Raw genomic sequence first — 18,172 nt, forward strand, 5'->3', positions numbered from 1 at the left:
GGGCTTGGCTCCCTCCTTGATGAAGGAGATTGTCCTCTTTGAGGTTGTGCAGACCGGCCTCTCCTTGCGTCTCTCCTGCTCTAGTGTGTCAGCGAGGAATAGAAGAACTTTATCGTGGCGCCACCTACTTGTAAACCGTCCTTGGGTTAGAGCTGTTTTGCACCCGGATAGTATGTGTGCCAATATGGACCAAAATCTCAGAGGAATGTTTCCAGCATCTTGTTGAATCTATGACACCAAGAATTAAGGCAGTTTTGAGCCCAGTACTAGCAAGGCGTACCCAATAAAGTGGCCAGTGAGTGTATTTTGATGCTGATAATTTTGTTCTTACATGCAGGACTTTTACCTGTAGCACACTATTTCTACACTGTGGTATTGCTATGTTTATTTAGGAAATGAGCATGTCTTCCACCACTGCAAATAACCAATCTCTCTTCGCTGTGACTTTATTTTTTATTTATTTAATTAGAAACAGGATAATAACGCAGCAATAAAACATAAAAAGAACAGCAAGGAGAAAAAAGCCAGAAGAATGACAGTTATTCCTAGTCATTAGTCATGCTGGAGGGGCTTCGCCTCTTCAGATCAGCTGACTCGGGCTTCCGTAGCCGAGCAGCACATGACCGGGAAATAAGGAAGTGTTGTGTCAAACAGAAACAGGGCCGAGTCTTGTCTCGTCTCCGGAGAGGACTCGCTAACAACATTTCACGCTCTTGTAGGACACGGAGCTGAGGACAGAGACGGACAGCGGCAGTAGTTTATCACTAATTTATGAAAATGGCTTTAAAGCGCTCGTGTCCGCTGCTCTTATTAAACTGTCTCCTTATCTGCGTCACTTTGTGGAGCAACCTGAGCAACGGGGTGGTTGCCAAATCATCCCGGAGACCCAACATTGTTCTGATCCTCACCGACGACTTGGACATCGCTATCGGGGGTCTGGTGGGTGGATTTATAATGTCTTTGTGCTTTTATAGGTGTTTACCAGAGAGTCGTGACTTTGTGTTTGCAGCTCAGATTTAACTCATCATGTCACTGGGTAAATGCGCAATTTAATTAAACTTGACATTTAGTTGTAGTCCAGTGTGATGAAGCTGAGTGCTCACATTCCTCCTGGATGGACGCATCATTTAGGCATGTCACAGAGTCAGCAGCTTTAACATTTGCTCCAATCTGCTCCCACCCTCCCTCCTTCTAACAAGCCTCAGCCACAGACATGTAACCAGATCCCATTGAAAAAATCAGGTAATTTAATGGCGTGATATGTGATCCTGATGCTTGTGGTTAAAACTGCTGCCACCCTAAAACTAGGCGAGAGATTGTCCGATGTGCTGAGAGGAACTCTGGAGGCTCCAGTGTCAATATGTGTGTGGGGATCGACTGATATGTTTTTTGCAGAGCCGATGTCAATACCGATTATCATAAAACAGAGATACCGATAGCCGATATTTACAACCAATATATGTCTGCTGTAAAAATCATAGTTGACACAGAATTAGCACAAACTTCTTGTGTTTATTTGAACTTTGAACATGAATCTATTAAAGAAGCTCCAAGGTTGTTAATAATGATGATGTTCCTAATGACTGATTCCCTGATGTTTAATCAGTCGACTAGTATCAATGTCAGAAAACACTCAGAAAGCAGTCAAAATTGAGCACAGTTTAATGTGTAAGGTTAAACATTTTCCGAAAAAATATTGCATATATGATGCGAACTATTTGAAATAGTTAACCCCCTTTTTTTAATAACCAAAGTGTGTCTTAGATGCCACTGAAATGTGTTGCACTTTGCTCTGTGCATCACGAACATTGCACGTTATCCTACAAAACATGATAACTCACTAAATAAAATATAAATTTTTGACTGTGTATTTAACATCCCGACTTATTTCAATTAAAAAAACACACCCAAACACAAACACTCAGTTTAACTGACAAGTATCTCTGAGGCCAACTAGTGAGGTAAGCAACGTTTGATTGACTAGTCGATTTAATTGTGCACACCCCTAGTTAATGAACAGTGTGGAATATTTTATCTACATTACATGTCGTTTGATTGATTATCTGTATTCTGTATGCCAAATATGTGAGAATAGAGACAGAGCGTTACAGTCCATGTTAGTTATGTCTTCATAGAGAACAAGCTTAGTCATGTAGCCATTTGCACAGAGCTGCAGCCTCACTACATCCTGATCTGATCACGACTGTAAGAAAAAAAAAGGAGCTTGTTGCCTGATTTGAGAACATCTGAGTGCAAAAGAAGCCAAAAAATTATTCAGTTAATTAATCTGTCTTATCACACTGACTGTTTTCCTTCCAGAGCCCACTCACCAAGACGAAAAAACTCATCGGTGATGCAGGGATATCGTTCACAAACGCAGTGAGTATCATCAACATCACTGTTGCCACAACATGTGGCTGATATTTATATATTGGAGATATTAAAACAGCTGTTTACCCTCCTCTCCTCTCAGTTTGTGGCCAGCCCGCTGTGCTGCCCCAGCCGAGCCAGCATCCTGACGGGGAAATACCCCCACAACCACCACGTCATCAACAACACGTTAGAGGGAAACTGCAGCAGCAAAGCTTGGCAGAAGAGCGAGGAGGCCCACACCTTCCCCGCACTGCTGAAGACATACGCCGGCTACCAGACCTTCTTCGCTGGGAAATATCTCAACCAGGTAACAGATGATAAAACTACATTAAAATGATGGGTACACCTCACAATACGTGGACACATTGGGTATTAAAGGGACAGTTCACCCCAAAATCAATCTACATATTTTTCTTCTCACCTGTAGTGCTGTTTATCAGTCTAGATAGTTAATGGAATGGAATAATGGAACTAGATGTCGCTCAGCTTGTGGTGCTCAAAGTACCAAAAATACATTTGAAAAACTCAATATCAGTGTCTCTTTCCAGAAATCATGACCTGGTTACTCAAGATAATCCACAGACCTTGTTGTGAGCTGTTTCATGTAGGAACTATTTTCTTTCTACTGAACATTATAAAGGTGAAAAGTCCATATGCACTCACATCAGTCCTGTCTTTGTTCTGCCTGGCATGTTTGGAGGGAAATGGAGAGTCACAGGCCTGAAGGGTGGAGTTCTGTAATCTTGGGGGAGTGGTGTAGTCAGGTGTGACAGTGATGCAGGTGGGTGGAGACTTAGGATTTAACAGCACTACAGGGGCACATTTAATTTCAAAACACTGTGCACCATTTTGATTTGTCGGTTGAAAGATGTGTCTTTTAAACGTGTCTTTTTGATTTTGGGGTGAACTGTCCCTTTAAGCACCAAGGCCTCCTTCTCTGCTCTCTTGAGTGCTTTAAGTGTGCTGCTTTTAATTGGGGGAAAAAACCCTACATTCATCTGAAGAATGAGGAAGTGAGAACTTATTTCCTTTACTAATTTAGTTATGTTTACATAAGCTAATTGCACATCAGAGCTCGACTTCCTGTCGTTCATGAACCCGCCCTTAAATCTGTTTATCAGCGTGCACAGAGGCTTTTAGTCTGACGTCAGAGAATATGGGAACTGAAGGAGCAGCTGCTGCCCCTGTGGAATAGCTGTCAATTAATCATCAAACTAAAATAAGATGTATTCAAAGAGCCGTCTACACACCTTTGATTGTGGGTCATATCAGGTGGAAACAGTTACACAGTCACAGGATCTTCTGTCACACGGTTTAATGTCGTGATAAAGTCCCACTGTCAGAGTTGCATCTACCCTTGTGATAAACAGATGGTCAGATGGGGAACCGAGACCTCGGTTTCACCTAAACAGCAACAAATGACACTTAACTTTGTTTACCCACTTCCCCTCCTCTCTCCCTGTGTCTCAGGATTTCCTAACCCTTTTCACTTTTAAAGTCAACTTGTGACCCGTCATCCCAGGTCACCTCACATGTCCTTCACTGTGGACGAGTGGTGAGCAGCATGGCAATATTTGTCAGGGGTAGGGATCTCTACGCACCTCACGATTCATTTTGATTCTGATTCAGAGGTCTATGATTTGATTACAGATTATTATTCTTGCATCTGGGGCGGTTTGCAGCTGAGTGTGAGGCGATCGGGATGAGAGTCAGCACTTCGAAATCCGAGGCCATGGTTCTCTGCCGGAAACCGGTGGATTGCCCCCTCAGGTTTGGGGGAAAGTTACTTCCTCAAGTGAGAGAGTTCAAGTATCTCAGGGTCTTGTTCATGAGTGAGGGTAGAGATGGATTTGTGGTTTGGTGCGGCTTCTGCAGTGATGCGGGCACTGCATCGGACAGTCGTGGTGAAGAGGGAGCTGAGCCAGAAGGCGAAGGTTTCGATTTACTGGTCCATTTACTTCTGGACAGTGACCGAAAGAATGACGTTGTGGATACAAGTGTCCGATTCCTCCATCGGGTGGCTGGGCTCAGCCTTAGAGATAGAGTAAGGAGCCTGGACATTCGGAGGGAGCTCGGAGTAGAGCCGCTGCTCCTTCACGTCGAAAGGGGTCAGTTGAGGTGGTTCAGGCATCTGATCAGGATGCTTCCTGGGCGCCTCCTGCTGGAGGTGTTCTGGGCACGTCCCACTGGCAGGAGGCCCCGGGGCAGACCCAGAACACACTGGAGGGATTACATATCTCATCTGGCCTGGGAACACCTTGGGGTCCTCCAGGAGGAGCTGGAAAGTGTTGCTGGGGAGAGGGACGTCTGGGGTGCTTCACTTGGCTACATTGCTACTTTTAAAACATAGTGTCCATTGTATCCATCTGCGGTTGCTCACGTTCAACCATCCTCATCAAAACTCAAGAAGTAGCCAAACTTAAGACATAAACATGACACAGTGGCGCACAATGTTTTATGTCTGTAAGTACGTCTGATGGTTTCAGCCGTAAGGAACTCAGGGAAATCCACAATATGATATTATCATGATACTTTCGTCATGATACAGTATAAACTATTAACCTATCTTTTAACTAGTTTTTATTTCACAGTATTGCTGTTACTGTTATCTATTCTGTGGCATTGTCATCATTTCTATTGTCTTGTGTGTTTGTCCTTTTTTCTCGTTTTTATGTCCTGCGTGCTGCACGAACCTGCGTGAAAGGTGCTACACAAATAAAGTTTGAGTGATTTATCTGTCTTGTTTTTCTTGTACTGCTGTACAACTATAAAAACTAATCGTAAACTATGTCTCGATGGCACTTAGCTTGTGTGTGTGTGTCATTAAATACACACTCTGCTGTGTGTGTGTGTGTTTCAGTATGGGCACTCAGAGGCTGGTGGAGTGGAGCATGTTCCTCCAGGCTGGAACTACTGGGTCGGACTGGTAAGACTAGAACTTTTCTTCTTTACGTTTTCAACCTTTCAGCCACATATTTACTCCGAGGCTACTTCCTGTCTGACTTCTTTAGTCCAGTTTTGGACAGAATGAAGCTCTTTAAACTGGTCCTGTCAGTAAAATCCTGAACCTCATCCTGATTCAGTTCCAGCTCAGCTTGTTTTACGAACTCGCTCCGAAACAAGTCACAATAACATGAAGCTTTGTCACTTTCTACATTGTTTACAAGGAGATGAGGCAATAAAGCACAAACTACGTCCAGATATTTACTTTTATTGGTCTTTAAAAAGAAAAAATTAGCACAAAAAAAAATAGTAAAAAGTTATTACCGGGAAAATTAGCAAGAAAAGAAAAGTGGGGGGAAAAAAAAAAAAATTAAAAAAAGGAAATGACCTGAAAAAGGGGCTAAAAATTGAAAAATACATACATATATGTATTCCATAAAATAAGTTTGACTAAATAATTATAATAATCATAAATATATTTTTTTGTAACCATTTATCCCGGTTTTCTGGGCATTTTTTTTACCTATTTTTTTATAAATAATTTTCTGTCTCTCTATTTTTAATAATAAATTTTTAGTTGATCCCCCCGGGAAAAAAAATCAAACCGATTTGCTCTGATTTCCAAGGTTTAAATGCTTGTGAAAGGCATCTGAATGCAGCACAAGAAAACTGATGTCAATCCAGGTTTCAAAAGGTTAATGTAGAATTACATTAGAGAGAGACCTTTAACTTTTCCTCTTCTAAATATCACCCTGAGCACCAGTGAACAGTTTTAGTGTCCCGTGATGGACTACAGGTTGTGTCCAAGGTTTTTTTGTCACCCTAATAATAAAGCCTGGGATGAAAATGATCATTTCATAAAACACAAAAGTTTCCAGAGGAGGTTTCAGCTCACCAACATCTCTATGGGAAGTTTATTTTTTCCTGCCGCTGCATCAGAGCGGCAATCTGAGTTCACTTCAGGTGGTCATGTGACTGGACGCTCTCTGCAGACGGAGCCAGACTGATAAATAGGTTAAAATTAGTTTTTTTTAAAATCTCTAACTGGTTCACAGAAGTCACGGAACAGAGGTCATGGATGTAATACGGCTGCACTGCAGCCCAGTTTATCTTCGCCGTTATTGAACAAACACAGATACGTGAGAAGAGTGGGTCTCGTGACCTGACGGCTTATCACAACACAGCGTCGTGAAGTTTATATGAGACAGAATCCCGTGATGCTACGGCAAAACATGCAGCTTCTTACTGTCTACCCCTACCTCAGGTTAGAATGAGCATCTACCATCTACAACATTACGGGGACATTCTGCATTATGAGGACATTTGCGTTTAGTATTTCAATTCAAGTAACATTCTGAATGCAGGACTTTGGCTTGTAGCAGCATTTCTACACTGTAGTGTCACTACTGTTATTTAATAAAAGATGTGAATACTTGCTCCACCACTGCTGCTCTCAGCTTTAGTGTCTCTGACTGAGGGGTTGGACACCGTGTCAAACAGCGACCATAAAGTTTAGAGTCTTGGATCCCGTTTCGGTGCATGTGACCATGATGAATCTGAAATGTAATCTGCTAACTTGCTCTAGAAAATGTACAGATCACAAGAGCCTACAGATAGCGAGGTGCAAGCCTGTAAGTGCTGACCGCCTAAAGTCTTTAGGTGTTCTTATTCTGCATCTATTATCTGTCCGTTTGCCTCTGATTCAACCATATTATTGGCTTTTTGTGATCTATGTTAGACTTCATAAGCACACTCACTCAGTCCAGTGATTTCTGCACAGTCTCACTAATAAGGTTAAAAATGATCCTAATTTATTGTGGTCCGTACGACTGAAGGCCCTGATCACACAGAAAGCGTTTTAGCAGCTAGAGGCGGGTTTTTTTGTAATTGTTTTTCATGAGAATGAAGCTTTTTGCTCGCTGTTTTTGTGTTGTGACATGCCTCACGTTTCTGCGCTCTAGGCGCCTGGCGTTTTTGCCGGAGCGCTCTGAACTCCTCGAGTTGAAAAAACTTCAACTCAAGGTGGACAAACGCCCCACGTCATCTTTTTACACTGTCCAATTGGATGACTTGAGAGGCGGGCCTTCTGTGGTGGTCATGACAACAAGTTTACAGCTGGTAAAAAATAGAGTGTGCCAGGGCTGACGTCAAAACCCGGAAGTTTAGCATCGCGCTGGTTCCCGGAAGAGAAAGTGAATGTGATTTTTGCATTGCGTTTTGGATTATGTCAGAAAATAAGCTCTGTGGCTAACACAAGTTTATGATACTTACAGGTTTTGTTCAGCGAGATAATCTTCACATATGAACACCTTTTCATACCGCATTTGAAGCTTAAATGTGATCACCAGAAGTAAAAAGCTAACGTTAGGCTTTAACGAACTACATGACTACTCCACGGTCGCATGACTCTTGACGTCACCGCCACTAAGCTTTCAACTGATTTCGGCCGCTTTATTTTAAAAACATTGTATAATGGGGAAATCGGACTGTTGAAGCTAAATAAGAAGCTGTAATGGCGGACTGCCAGCACTCTCGCCTGTTCGGGGGTGATGACGTTTAATGTCCCCGACAGGGTTTGTAGTCGTATTGAGCAACTTGTTAGCAACCGCCTTTTTTACGACACGTAAAAGCTTCAAAATTCACAAGTAGGGTATAGAGTGTGCCAGTAAACCCGGAACTCCGTTAGCGCTTTTAGCACTTCCGGTTCTCTCGTCTAAAAGTCAATACGTTTTTTGAATGGGATTTTGGTAAAATGCCTCAAATAAGGTCTGTGGTTAACAAAAGCTTAAGTGAGTTTCAGGTTTTGTTCTACGGCATAAAACACGTCAGTAAATACCCTACTTGTGAATTTTGAAGCTTTTACGTGTCGTAAGAAAGGCGGTTGCTAACAAGTTGCTCAATACGACTACAAACCCTGTCGGGGACATTAAACGTCATCACCCCCGAACAGGCAAGAGTGCTGGCAGTCCGCCATTACAGCTTCTTATTTAGCTTAAACAGTCCAATTTCCCCATTAAACAGTGTTTTTAAAATAAAGTGGCAGAAATCAGTTGAAAGCTTAGTGGCGGTGACGTCAAGAGTCATGTGACCGTGGGGTAGTCATGTAGTCCGTTAAAGCCTAACGTTAGCTTTTTACTTCTGGCGATCGCATTTAAGCTTCAAATGCGGTATGAAAGGTGTTCATATGTGAAGATTATCTCGCTGAACAAAACCTGTAAGTATCATAAACTTGTGTTAGCCACAGAGCTTATTTTCTGACATAATCCAAAACGCAATGCAAAAATCACATTCACTTTCTCTTCCGGGAACCAGTGCGATGCTAAACTTCCGGGTTTTGACGTCAGCCCTGGCACACTATTTACTGACGTGTTTTATGTCGTAGAACAAAACCTGAAACTCGCTTAAGCTTTTGTTAACCACAGACCTTATTTGAGGCATTTTACCAAAATCCCATTCAAAAAACGTGTTGACTTTTAGACGAGAGAACCAGAAGTGCTAAAAGCGCTAACGGAGTTCCGGGTTTACTGGCACACTCTATTGAGGAGAAACTGGTGGTAGCAGTAGCGGTTGCTTACTAGCTAGCGATAGACAGTAGGTTGTCAAACTGCCCCTGAGTCATCCTAAAATATGCCTGGAAGCGGCCTTCATGGAGGAGAAGCTCCTGGACCAACTGGTGGTACTCCCCGTGATCCAGCCTCTTTTTTAGGGTCTCATGTACCCACACAGATCTCTGTTGATCTGCTGACAGCCTCTCACCCTCAACCAGAGCTACAGACAGCACCCTCTCCCTCAACATGTCAGGAACTAGATACTAGTTACTGGGGGGAAATGGACAGTAGATTGATTACACAGGAAGGTTAGTGTAAGGACGTGATGGGGTGGTAGCCTGGCAACAATAAAAAGGCGCAGTAGCATTAAATAATATACCAAAAAAAAAAAAGGCAGTGCGGTGCACCTTGTGTTTTGCAACCCGCAAAACGCTTCATGTGTGATCGGGGCCTAAAAGAGTTTCATATAAGTTGTTTGTGTTTTCCAGGAGAAGAACTCTAAATACTACAACTACACTCTGTCAGTGAACGGGAAGCCGGAGACACATGGAGCCGACTACAACAAAGACTACCTGACAGACGTCCTGGTGAGACAACTGTGAAATGTTAAACCTTACATTTTACATTATTACCTCTGCCAAGAAGACTTAGTGGTTTGTTTGTCAGTAGGATAACAGAAAAACTAATGGCTTGATGTCAATGGGCAGCAATAGGCCAAGGTAGAACCTATTAAATTTTAGAAGGGATCCAAATTACGAGGTGGATACACAAATTATTTTTTGCTTTCGTTGATGTTTCAAGATCAGGCTGTTGACTAAAAATGTTAAATTTAGTGCTGTCAAAATAACACGTTCATTCACTTAATTAATCACAGAGAAAATAACGTGTTAAAAAATTGTTTTTGGGGGGGGGGGGTTAAAGTTTAAGAAAAATTTCCACAGTGTGTCACAAATATTTGATATAAAAGAAATCTTATCTGAAAATATTTTCAAACAACTTTTAATATAACAAGTTACTTTATAAACTTTTTAGATCACAAGAAGTAATGTTTTTGGTACCACTCTCTTTGTCTGTCTCTCAGGCCAACAGGTCTCTGGACTTCCTCCAGTATAAATCAAACTACCAGCCGTTCTTCATGATGGTGTCCATCCCGGCCCCCCACTCCCCGTGGACCGCAGCCCCTCAGTACCAGAACAGTTTCAACACCACCAAGGCTCCCAGAGACCCAAACTTCAATGTACACGGGAAGGTACGACTTCTTTTCCTCCTTTCATTCAAGTACTCCATGTGAAGATTGGGCAAAAGACTATAAAATAAAGTGATTAAATGCATCCCTTTGTCACCTCAGGACAAACACTGGCTGATTAGACAGGCTAAAACCCCCATGACCAACTCCTCTGTTCAGTTTCTGGATGATGCCTTCAGGAAACGGTCAGTCTCTGCTGCTTGTCACCTTCCTCTTTCTGTCATCTTCCTCATCTCTGCTTTCTCTTTACACTAGATCCATTACTTCCCGTCACTATCCTCTCCTTCTTTCTACTCCCCCTCCTTTTTAGTCTTTCTTAAAGTCTTTTTCTCTGTCCGTACTTCTTTATTTTTTTATTCAGCGTGGGCTCACTGCGAGTGTCTTGTTGCTCACTCTGGCCTCTAGGTGGCAAACTTTGCTGTCGGTGGACGACCTGGTGGAGAAAATAGTGAAGAGGTTGGAGGTCAGAGTTGAACTGGACAACACGTACATCTTCTTTACCTCTGACAACGGCTATCACACAGGTATGTAACCACACATGTGCACACATCTCCACGTTTTCATGTGCAGAGGAAGAACTCAGGAGGAGGAATTGATACACAAATGATCATTTCTAGGATTTCTTTTTGGGCTTGTTTGAACACAAAGACACACATTTAGACGCCTGTGGAGCCTTGATGAAGTTCTCAAAGTGTTAGTTTCTTTATGTCTCCTTGTCTCTCAGGTCAGTTCTCTCTTCCTCTGGATAAGAGGCAGCTCTACGAGTTCGATATCAAAGTCCCTCTCATGGTCAGAGGACCAAATATCAAGCCCAACCAGACCAGCCAGGTACACACACACACACACCTGTCTCATGTGTTGAATTTTGTTGAATTTGTTTGAACTGAACTGACTCATGTTGTTATCAGATGCTGGTGGCGAACGTCGACCTCGGCCCGACCATCCTCGACATCGCTGGCTACAACGTCAACAAGACGCAGATGGACGGCATGTCCTTCCTGCCCATCATGGTGAGATTAATCAGCTCATGGTTTTTTATTTTTCCAATGTGTGACTAAAGCTAAACAGACCTAATGTCGTCATAACGACTGATACGTGTTGGACGACGCTGCCAGCCTGCAGTTTCTGTCAAAGCTTAATATTATGTACAGTAGTCTATAAACAAGAACCCTTCATAATCCTGTGATATGACGTGATATCAGTCCCAAATTTATCTCCCAACAAAATCAGCTCTTGAGTAAACGTGAGCTGAGAAGCTGATCCTAAGTCATTTGATGTGATGTCTGATTTAAGCAGTTCCATGATAATATTGATTCATGTTATTATCTAAACACTACTGTTTTAAGACTCATCCTTTTCGTTTTGTTACAAACTTTTTACCAAAAAATTTGGAATCGTGGTTTACATTTTTCTGTTTAGAATTTTCAGTGCTTCGATTCATAAAAAAAACTAAATTTCACATATTTGTTATGAAGTGAAAACAAAATGGCGGTTGAGTTTGACAACCAGACAAATATTCATATACTTAAAATAATTTTTACCGTGGTGTTTGCAGGAAAAAAAATCTGAACTTAATCCTTAATATAATTTTTAAATATTAGTAATGTTGTGTCATGCTGTCTTTTTAATCTGTGTTTTAATTTGGAGTTATTTATTTTAATTTGGAGTAATGTTATAGCGTCAGTTTTCAAGTTTTAATCATTGTTTTTGTTACATTCATTTTATCACTGTTGTTTATATTATTTCATTCTTTTGACTTATTTATTAATTTGTATTTATTTTTTGTTTTATTGTTGTTATTCTTTGTTGCTTGTTGTTTTCTGTTGTAATTGTTTGTTTTGGGGTTTTTGTTATGTGAAGCGCTTTGGGCTACATGTTTGTGTGAACGCTGGTATGTAATTAAATGAATAGGTTAAATGTTGCAGTGCTGAAGTTTAGAACATGAGTGACATTAATAAATGAGTTTATAAAAATATGATGGTTATGGACAGATCTAATTTGTGTACCTGTGTCTCCGTCACCAGGAGGGGAAGATGAACAGCAGCAGCTGGAGAACAGACATCCTGGTGGAGTATGAAGGAGAAGGAAGCAACGTGACCGACCCCTCGTGTCCTCTGCTTGGACCTGGAGTGTCGGTACGTGATCGAAATTTATTCTTATCTGTCATTCATTCATTCATATCATCATTCTCTGTCTTCTATCTGTCCTCTTTCTGCAGGAGTGTTTCCCAGACTGTGTGTGTGAGGACTCGTACAACAACACCTACGCGTGTGTGCGCACAGTCGCCCCCTCTGCCAACCTGCAGTACTGCGAGTTTGATGATAATGAGGTCTGTCTTTCTTCTGTCTGTGTTCAGTTTATGTTATCTGATTAATTCTTGTGACCTAAAGAGATTTTAAAAAATTACATTTTTACTTCTGCTATTTGTGTTAAATTCTTTACTGTGGCGCCACCTGGTGGTCGAATGCCTCTGTGCTTTAGTTCCTTGAGGTGTTTGGTTTGACGGTAGCATTGTTTGTGGATGTGCACCCCCTGTAGGTGTTTGTTGAAGTCTACAACGTGACAGCAGACCCTTACCAACTGACCAACATCGCAAAGACCATCGACCAGGAAGTCCTGGAGAAGATGAACCACCGGCTGATGATGCTGCAGTCCTGCTCAGGACAGTCGTGTCGGACTCCCGGCGTGTACGATACAAGGTCTGTTCAGCGCTGCTACGTTTGATTGTTTCACTGAAAAGTAAAAAAGATTTTTGTTGTATTTTCACCCAAATTTTATTTCCTCACTCTTCTGTTTTGTTTCCTGCTGCAAGGCCATGGTTAGCTCATGAATCAAGTGAAGAAGGGTCGCACATCAAAACAACACAGCACAAATACATGTCTGAAAACAGTGCATGCATATTTTTAGAATAAGAAAACTGTTATTTTTTTTAGAAGGACTTGCTTTCTCTTCAAATGCAGAAAATGCTTAAATAAATATAAACAAGTTTTACGTAGGTTCAGACCAAAACGTTTCCTAATTTTTGACTACATTATACAACTGTGTGGAGAATTTCTACTGCTGACCGACAGCAGTTTACAGTAAACACTTGTGATGAGCAGTGAAAAATAAGGAAAATAGGACTGAAAATAAGTGAAAAACAAACAAGCGGCTCAGCTACAGCATGACCATTACCAGATGTTTTTTTTAAATCAGATTTACATAAACATTTTTTTGTTTTATCCAAATCTGATATTTTAAACTCAAAATTTCACAGTGCCAAATTTGGAAACATCCCCTCATGGAGCTCTTGAGATATTGTGTTCACGTAAATGAGATGGATGCAAGGTCATGGTGACCTTTGACCACCAAAAATTAACCAGTTCATTGTGGAGTCCAAGTGGACGTTTGTGCCAAATTTGAAGAAATTTCCTTAAGGTGTTTTTGAGATACTGTATTCACTAGAATGTGACGGACAAGGTCACAGTGACCTTGGCCTTTGACCTATGACCACCAAAAATTAACCAGTTCATCGTTGAGTCCAAGTGGACATAAGTGCCACATGTTAAAGAAATTTCCTCAAGGTGTTCTCACCACTTCTAAATGTATAGCGCTTTGAAATGCTGCGTTAAAGTTCAGCGAGTCAGTTCAGAAAGTGCTTTTCATATTTCACGCGATTTGCTTGTTTTTTATTTATTTATTTTTCTTTTCATAAAAATTAACCAGTTAGTTACTGGTTAGTGGGTGTCAGGCTTTTGACAGCAAAATTAACTGAAGCCGACATCCCCAATTTGAACTAATTATTGGGAAAATAAAAAATGTTCTTGAAAGAGAAATAGCTTCATTTAAACCCAAATAATAATGTCATATAAAACATTATTGAAAACCTTGCTCTACTCAATTGTATGCTAGACACACTCAACATTTATGCACTGAATGATGGGCTCTCAAGGTTACACTAGAAAATAATAATTTGGGAGTGTATGTTGTCTCTATTATCCCTATAATCAGTATCAAACAAACAAAAATTTCACTCTATTCTGAGGCACAAATTCATGTTGACTTTGCTTTGTTGGGCTTCCACAGTACCTAAAAACAGCCTCTCTTACACATTAGCATCAACTCCTCTGTCTTGTTTTTCGCAGGTATAAATTTGACCCCCGACAGATGTTTACGGACCACAGCTGGCGGCTCAGCAGACTCAGACAGAAGATGAAGTAAGAAGGATGGAGGGATGAGATGGAGGAAGAAGGGCTGTAATGGAAATTGTACTCAGCCTTTCCTGCTGTTGTTGCCTTGATGTCAGGCCTCCTGAGCCAGTCTCTGTGTAGCTGGATGGAGAAGGGATCAGGTGGGGGTGGGGGGGTTGTGGGAAAGGTATCACATTTTGGGTGGGTTTCCATAGAGACTGGAGGCCTCTCTGGGTGCAGGACCCACATTTAAAACTCCACACTGGGCTGCTTTTTAGTGAATTTGTCAGTAGGTGTGCAGGGGTGGATTTTACTCTCACAAGCCATTAATTCCTGTTTTCTTGTAAAGTGTTATTTTGTGTTTACACAGTTAATTTAAAGTCCTAAAAACTAGTGACAAACATCAAACCCAGTTCTTATACATTCATGTTTGTTATGTCTGTTACTCTTGTCATGTGATAATGACACGAACATCAAGATCAAAAGGTCAAAGCTGAACAAAAGGTGAACTCTGACCCGTGGGCGGATGATTGAGCGAATACTTGTCAGACGTGTGATGTGAGCCTACCTTAGAGAATAAGAAAGAGAACTGGGTTATAGAGCAAGAAAAGAGTGCCACCTACAGGTAAATTCACAAACAGGCAGTCCAACAGGAAACACATCTCACAGACATGAGTGCCTACTGACAGAGACAGAGATCAAGGCCGACATACATTCACCCCCCCGCCCCATTCAATGTTACTTCCACAGTTAACTTCATATTAATGGACTGAATGACTGAATAGTTCTTATACACTGAAAGTAGCCAACATGTGGTTTGATGGTGGTTTTAAAAGGTAAACTTAATGCCAATTTGGACCCGGCGTGTACGATACAAAATGTTTTTGTCACATTAAGTCAAATGAGTTGAAATCTATGGAAGCCCATTCACACCAATTTGATGAAAGAAAAAGGTTCTGCAAGTCATGATAATGATATTTTTTCATTGAAATAATGACTTAAGTGAGTAACTCAAATAATGACCAAGTATTGCAAAGTAATGAGACTGTGTCAAAAATAATGATGAGTTAATGTCTCAAATGACTTAGTACTTCAAAATGATCAGAAACTTTCTCAAAATAATGACTTATCTCAAGTAAATGACTTAGTATCAAAATAATGAACCAATATTGCAAAATAGTGACTTAGTATCTCAAAAATATTTTCTCAAAATTGAGTTAGTATCTGAAAATGAGTTAGTGTTTCAAAATAATGAGAAACTTTCTGAAAATAATTACTTAACATCTCAAAATAATAAATTAGTGTATCAAATTAATGACTTAGTATCTCAAATTAATGACTTAGTATCTCAAAATAATGACTTAGTATCTCAAATTAATGACTTAGTATCTCAAAATAATGACTTAGTATCTAAAATTAATGACTTAGTATCGCAAATTAATGACTCAGTATCTCAAAATCATGACTTAGTATCTGAAATTAATGACTTTGTGTCCCCCAAAAAAAGAAAAAAAGACTTAGTATCTGAAAATAATGACTTAGTATCTCAAATTAATGACTTAGTATCTGAAATTAGTGACTTAGTGTCTGAAAATAATGACATAGTATCTCAAACTGACTTAGCATCTGAAAATAATGACATAGTATCTCAAAATGACTTAGCGTCCGAAAATAATGACATGGTATCTCAAAATGACTTAGTGTTCAAAAATAATGACTTAGTATCTGAAAATAATGACTTAGTATCTCAAATTAATGACTTAGTATCTCAAAATGACTTAGTATCTGAAATTAATGACTTAGTATCTGAAATTAGCGACTTAGTGTCTGAAAATAATGACATAGTATCTCAAAATGACTTAGTATCTGAAAATAATGGCTTAGTATCTCAAATTAATGACTTAGTATCTCAAAATGACTTAGTATCTGAAAATAATGACTTAGTGTCTGAAAATAATGACATAGTATCTCAAATTAATGACTTAGTATCTCAAAATGACTTAGTATCTGAAAATAATGACTTAGTATCTCAAATTAATGACTTAGTATCTCAAAATGACTTAGTATCTGAAAATAATGACTTAGTATCTCAAATTAATGACTTAGTATCTCAAAATGACTTAGTATCTGAAAATAATGACTTAGTGTCTGAAAATAATGACATAGTATCTCAAAATGACTTAGTATCTGAAAATAATGACTTAGTGTCTGAAAATAATGACATAGTATCTCAAAATGACTTAGTATCTGAAAATAATGACTTAGTATCTCAAAATCATGACTTAGTATCTGACATTAAGGACTTAGTGTCCAAAAATAATGACTTAGTATCTGAAATTAGTGACTTGGTATCTGAAAATAATGACTTAGTATCTAAAATCAATGACTTAGTATCTCAAAATAATGACTAAGTAGTTCAAATTAATAAATTAGTATCTCAAAATTAGAATTTTTCTCAAAACGTGTTCTTTCAAAATAATGACTTTTTATTCTGAATTGATGACTTAGTATCTTAAAAATGAGAATTCCTTAAAAAAAGGAAAAAAAAGTCAAAGACTAATGACACATTAATTTGAGATACTATGTAACTTTTTAGAGATAATGAGAGTTTGTCATTATTTTGCGACAAGTTATTATTTTTCAATGTTAATTACCTTGCAATACTAAGTTATTATTTTGAGATACTTGGTTGTTATTCAAGAAAGTCTTTCATTGCAATGAGTCACAGGATTTTGTGTTTTTCATTATTTTGGCACAAATGTGCTTCCATAAGAATCACACAACTTAATATTTAACAAATAGAAACAGGAATTATAGAATTAAAAGTAATCAGATCCTCAGCAATCAGCGACAAGAACAGGTCTCATTCAAATGTATGAGGGAACATTATAGTAGAAAGCAACTTTTGTAAGTAAAGTCAGGAAATGTTTAACAATTGTCAGCAGCATCAGAGAAAGCCTCCATTTAAGTTTAAATTACACATTAAAGATTTAAAGCCTCATTATTACTGACAATTTAAGTGTCTCCTACACATCAAACCTACGTTATTTCAGTGATTCATCTCTCCTGTGAGCAGTGTTAAAGCACCTTTCATCCACAAGTTTCACATTAATCAGCACTTTGTCTTTTCTATTTTATCGTGTGTTGGACATTTCATACTGTGTTAAATGGTCACAAAAAACAGTGGTTGGCTACAGAGATTAACTTCCTAATGGACAGGAGGGAGCAGTAATTTTAGAAAGATAGAAGATATATCTTGCCAAAAAAGTAAGTTATTATTTCCATCTTCAGGGTTTCAGTCAGTTTTATTTTTTTATTTTTTTTTGTTGTTGTTTGTTTAGTTTTATTTATGTTTGTAACAAGAATTCACATTTTGTATTTGGGAATGTGAGAAATGAAATGTAAGAACTCCAGATGGCCAAATCAAAATAAAAACAACTATATTTGATATGTTTTTTAAAGCGACCTCCTTCAAACTTTAAGGGATCATGTTTTGGTTTATTTTTGCCATCAACTACATTTAGACAAAAAAATCTAAACACTTTCTTGAGTCCTTCTGTTGCAGAAATCTGCTGGGATTTTAGATTGCTAAATGATCGATATATTTCAATATTTTAAATTTCAGATCAAAGCTGCCTATAGCCGCTATTTTTGTGACGATAGATTAATTTTAAATTTAAGATCAAATCTGTGCAGACTAACATCTAACCAAAGACCTGATCAGGGGACTTTTGAGGGAAAGTGTTAAACAGCATTTAGAAAGTCTCGTCATGTCTGCATGACATCTGTGTATTTGTGTGTGTGTGTGTGTGTGTGTGTGTGTGTGTGTGTGTGTGTGTGTTAATTCTGATTGTGAATTATTTTCTCGCTCTTAAGCGAAGCCGACAGACATG

At 39.4% G+C, this 18,172-nt stretch overlaps 1 protein-coding gene across 1 annotated transcript; it reads left to right on the forward strand.

Moving 5' to 3' along the window:
• The first annotated feature begins 626 nt into the window (after nucleotides 1-626).
• On the forward strand, nucleotides 627-18,120 carry gnsa (glucosamine (N-acetyl)-6-sulfatase a). Its single transcript, XM_049567274.1, has 14 exons — nucleotides 627-939; nucleotides 2,320-2,379; nucleotides 2,474-2,680; nucleotides 5,234-5,299; nucleotides 9,353-9,451; nucleotides 9,946-10,113; nucleotides 10,213-10,295; nucleotides 10,516-10,634; nucleotides 10,835-10,938; nucleotides 11,019-11,120; nucleotides 12,135-12,245; nucleotides 12,329-12,439; nucleotides 12,649-12,809; nucleotides 14,235-18,120. The coding sequence occupies exons 1-14, from the start codon at nucleotides 772-774 to the stop codon at nucleotides 14,308-14,310; spliced, it is 1,635 nt and encodes a 544-aa protein (XP_049423231.1). The 5' UTR covers nucleotides 627-771; the 3' UTR covers nucleotides 14,311-18,120.
• The last annotated feature ends 52 nt before the right edge of the window (nucleotides 18,121-18,172 follow it).

Source organism: Epinephelus fuscoguttatus, linkage group LG22, assembly GCF_011397635.1.
Source record: "Epinephelus fuscoguttatus linkage group LG22, E.fuscoguttatus.final_Chr_v1".
NCBI lineage: Eukaryota > Metazoa > Chordata > Actinopteri > Perciformes > Serranidae > Epinephelus > Epinephelus fuscoguttatus.

Coding starts and splice junctions, on each gene's coding strand:
- gnsa (XM_049567274.1), top strand. CDS start 772: ATGAAAATGGCTTTAAAGCGCTCGTGTCCGCTGCTCTTATTAAACTGT. Junction 10,114..10,212: donor ACTTCAATGTACACGGGAAG/GTACGACTTCTT, acceptor TTGTCACCTCAG/GACAAACACTGGCTGATTAG. Junction 10,635..10,834: donor TGACAACGGCTATCACACAG/GTATGTAACCAC, acceptor CTTGTCTCTCAG/GTCAGTTCTCTCTTCCTCTG.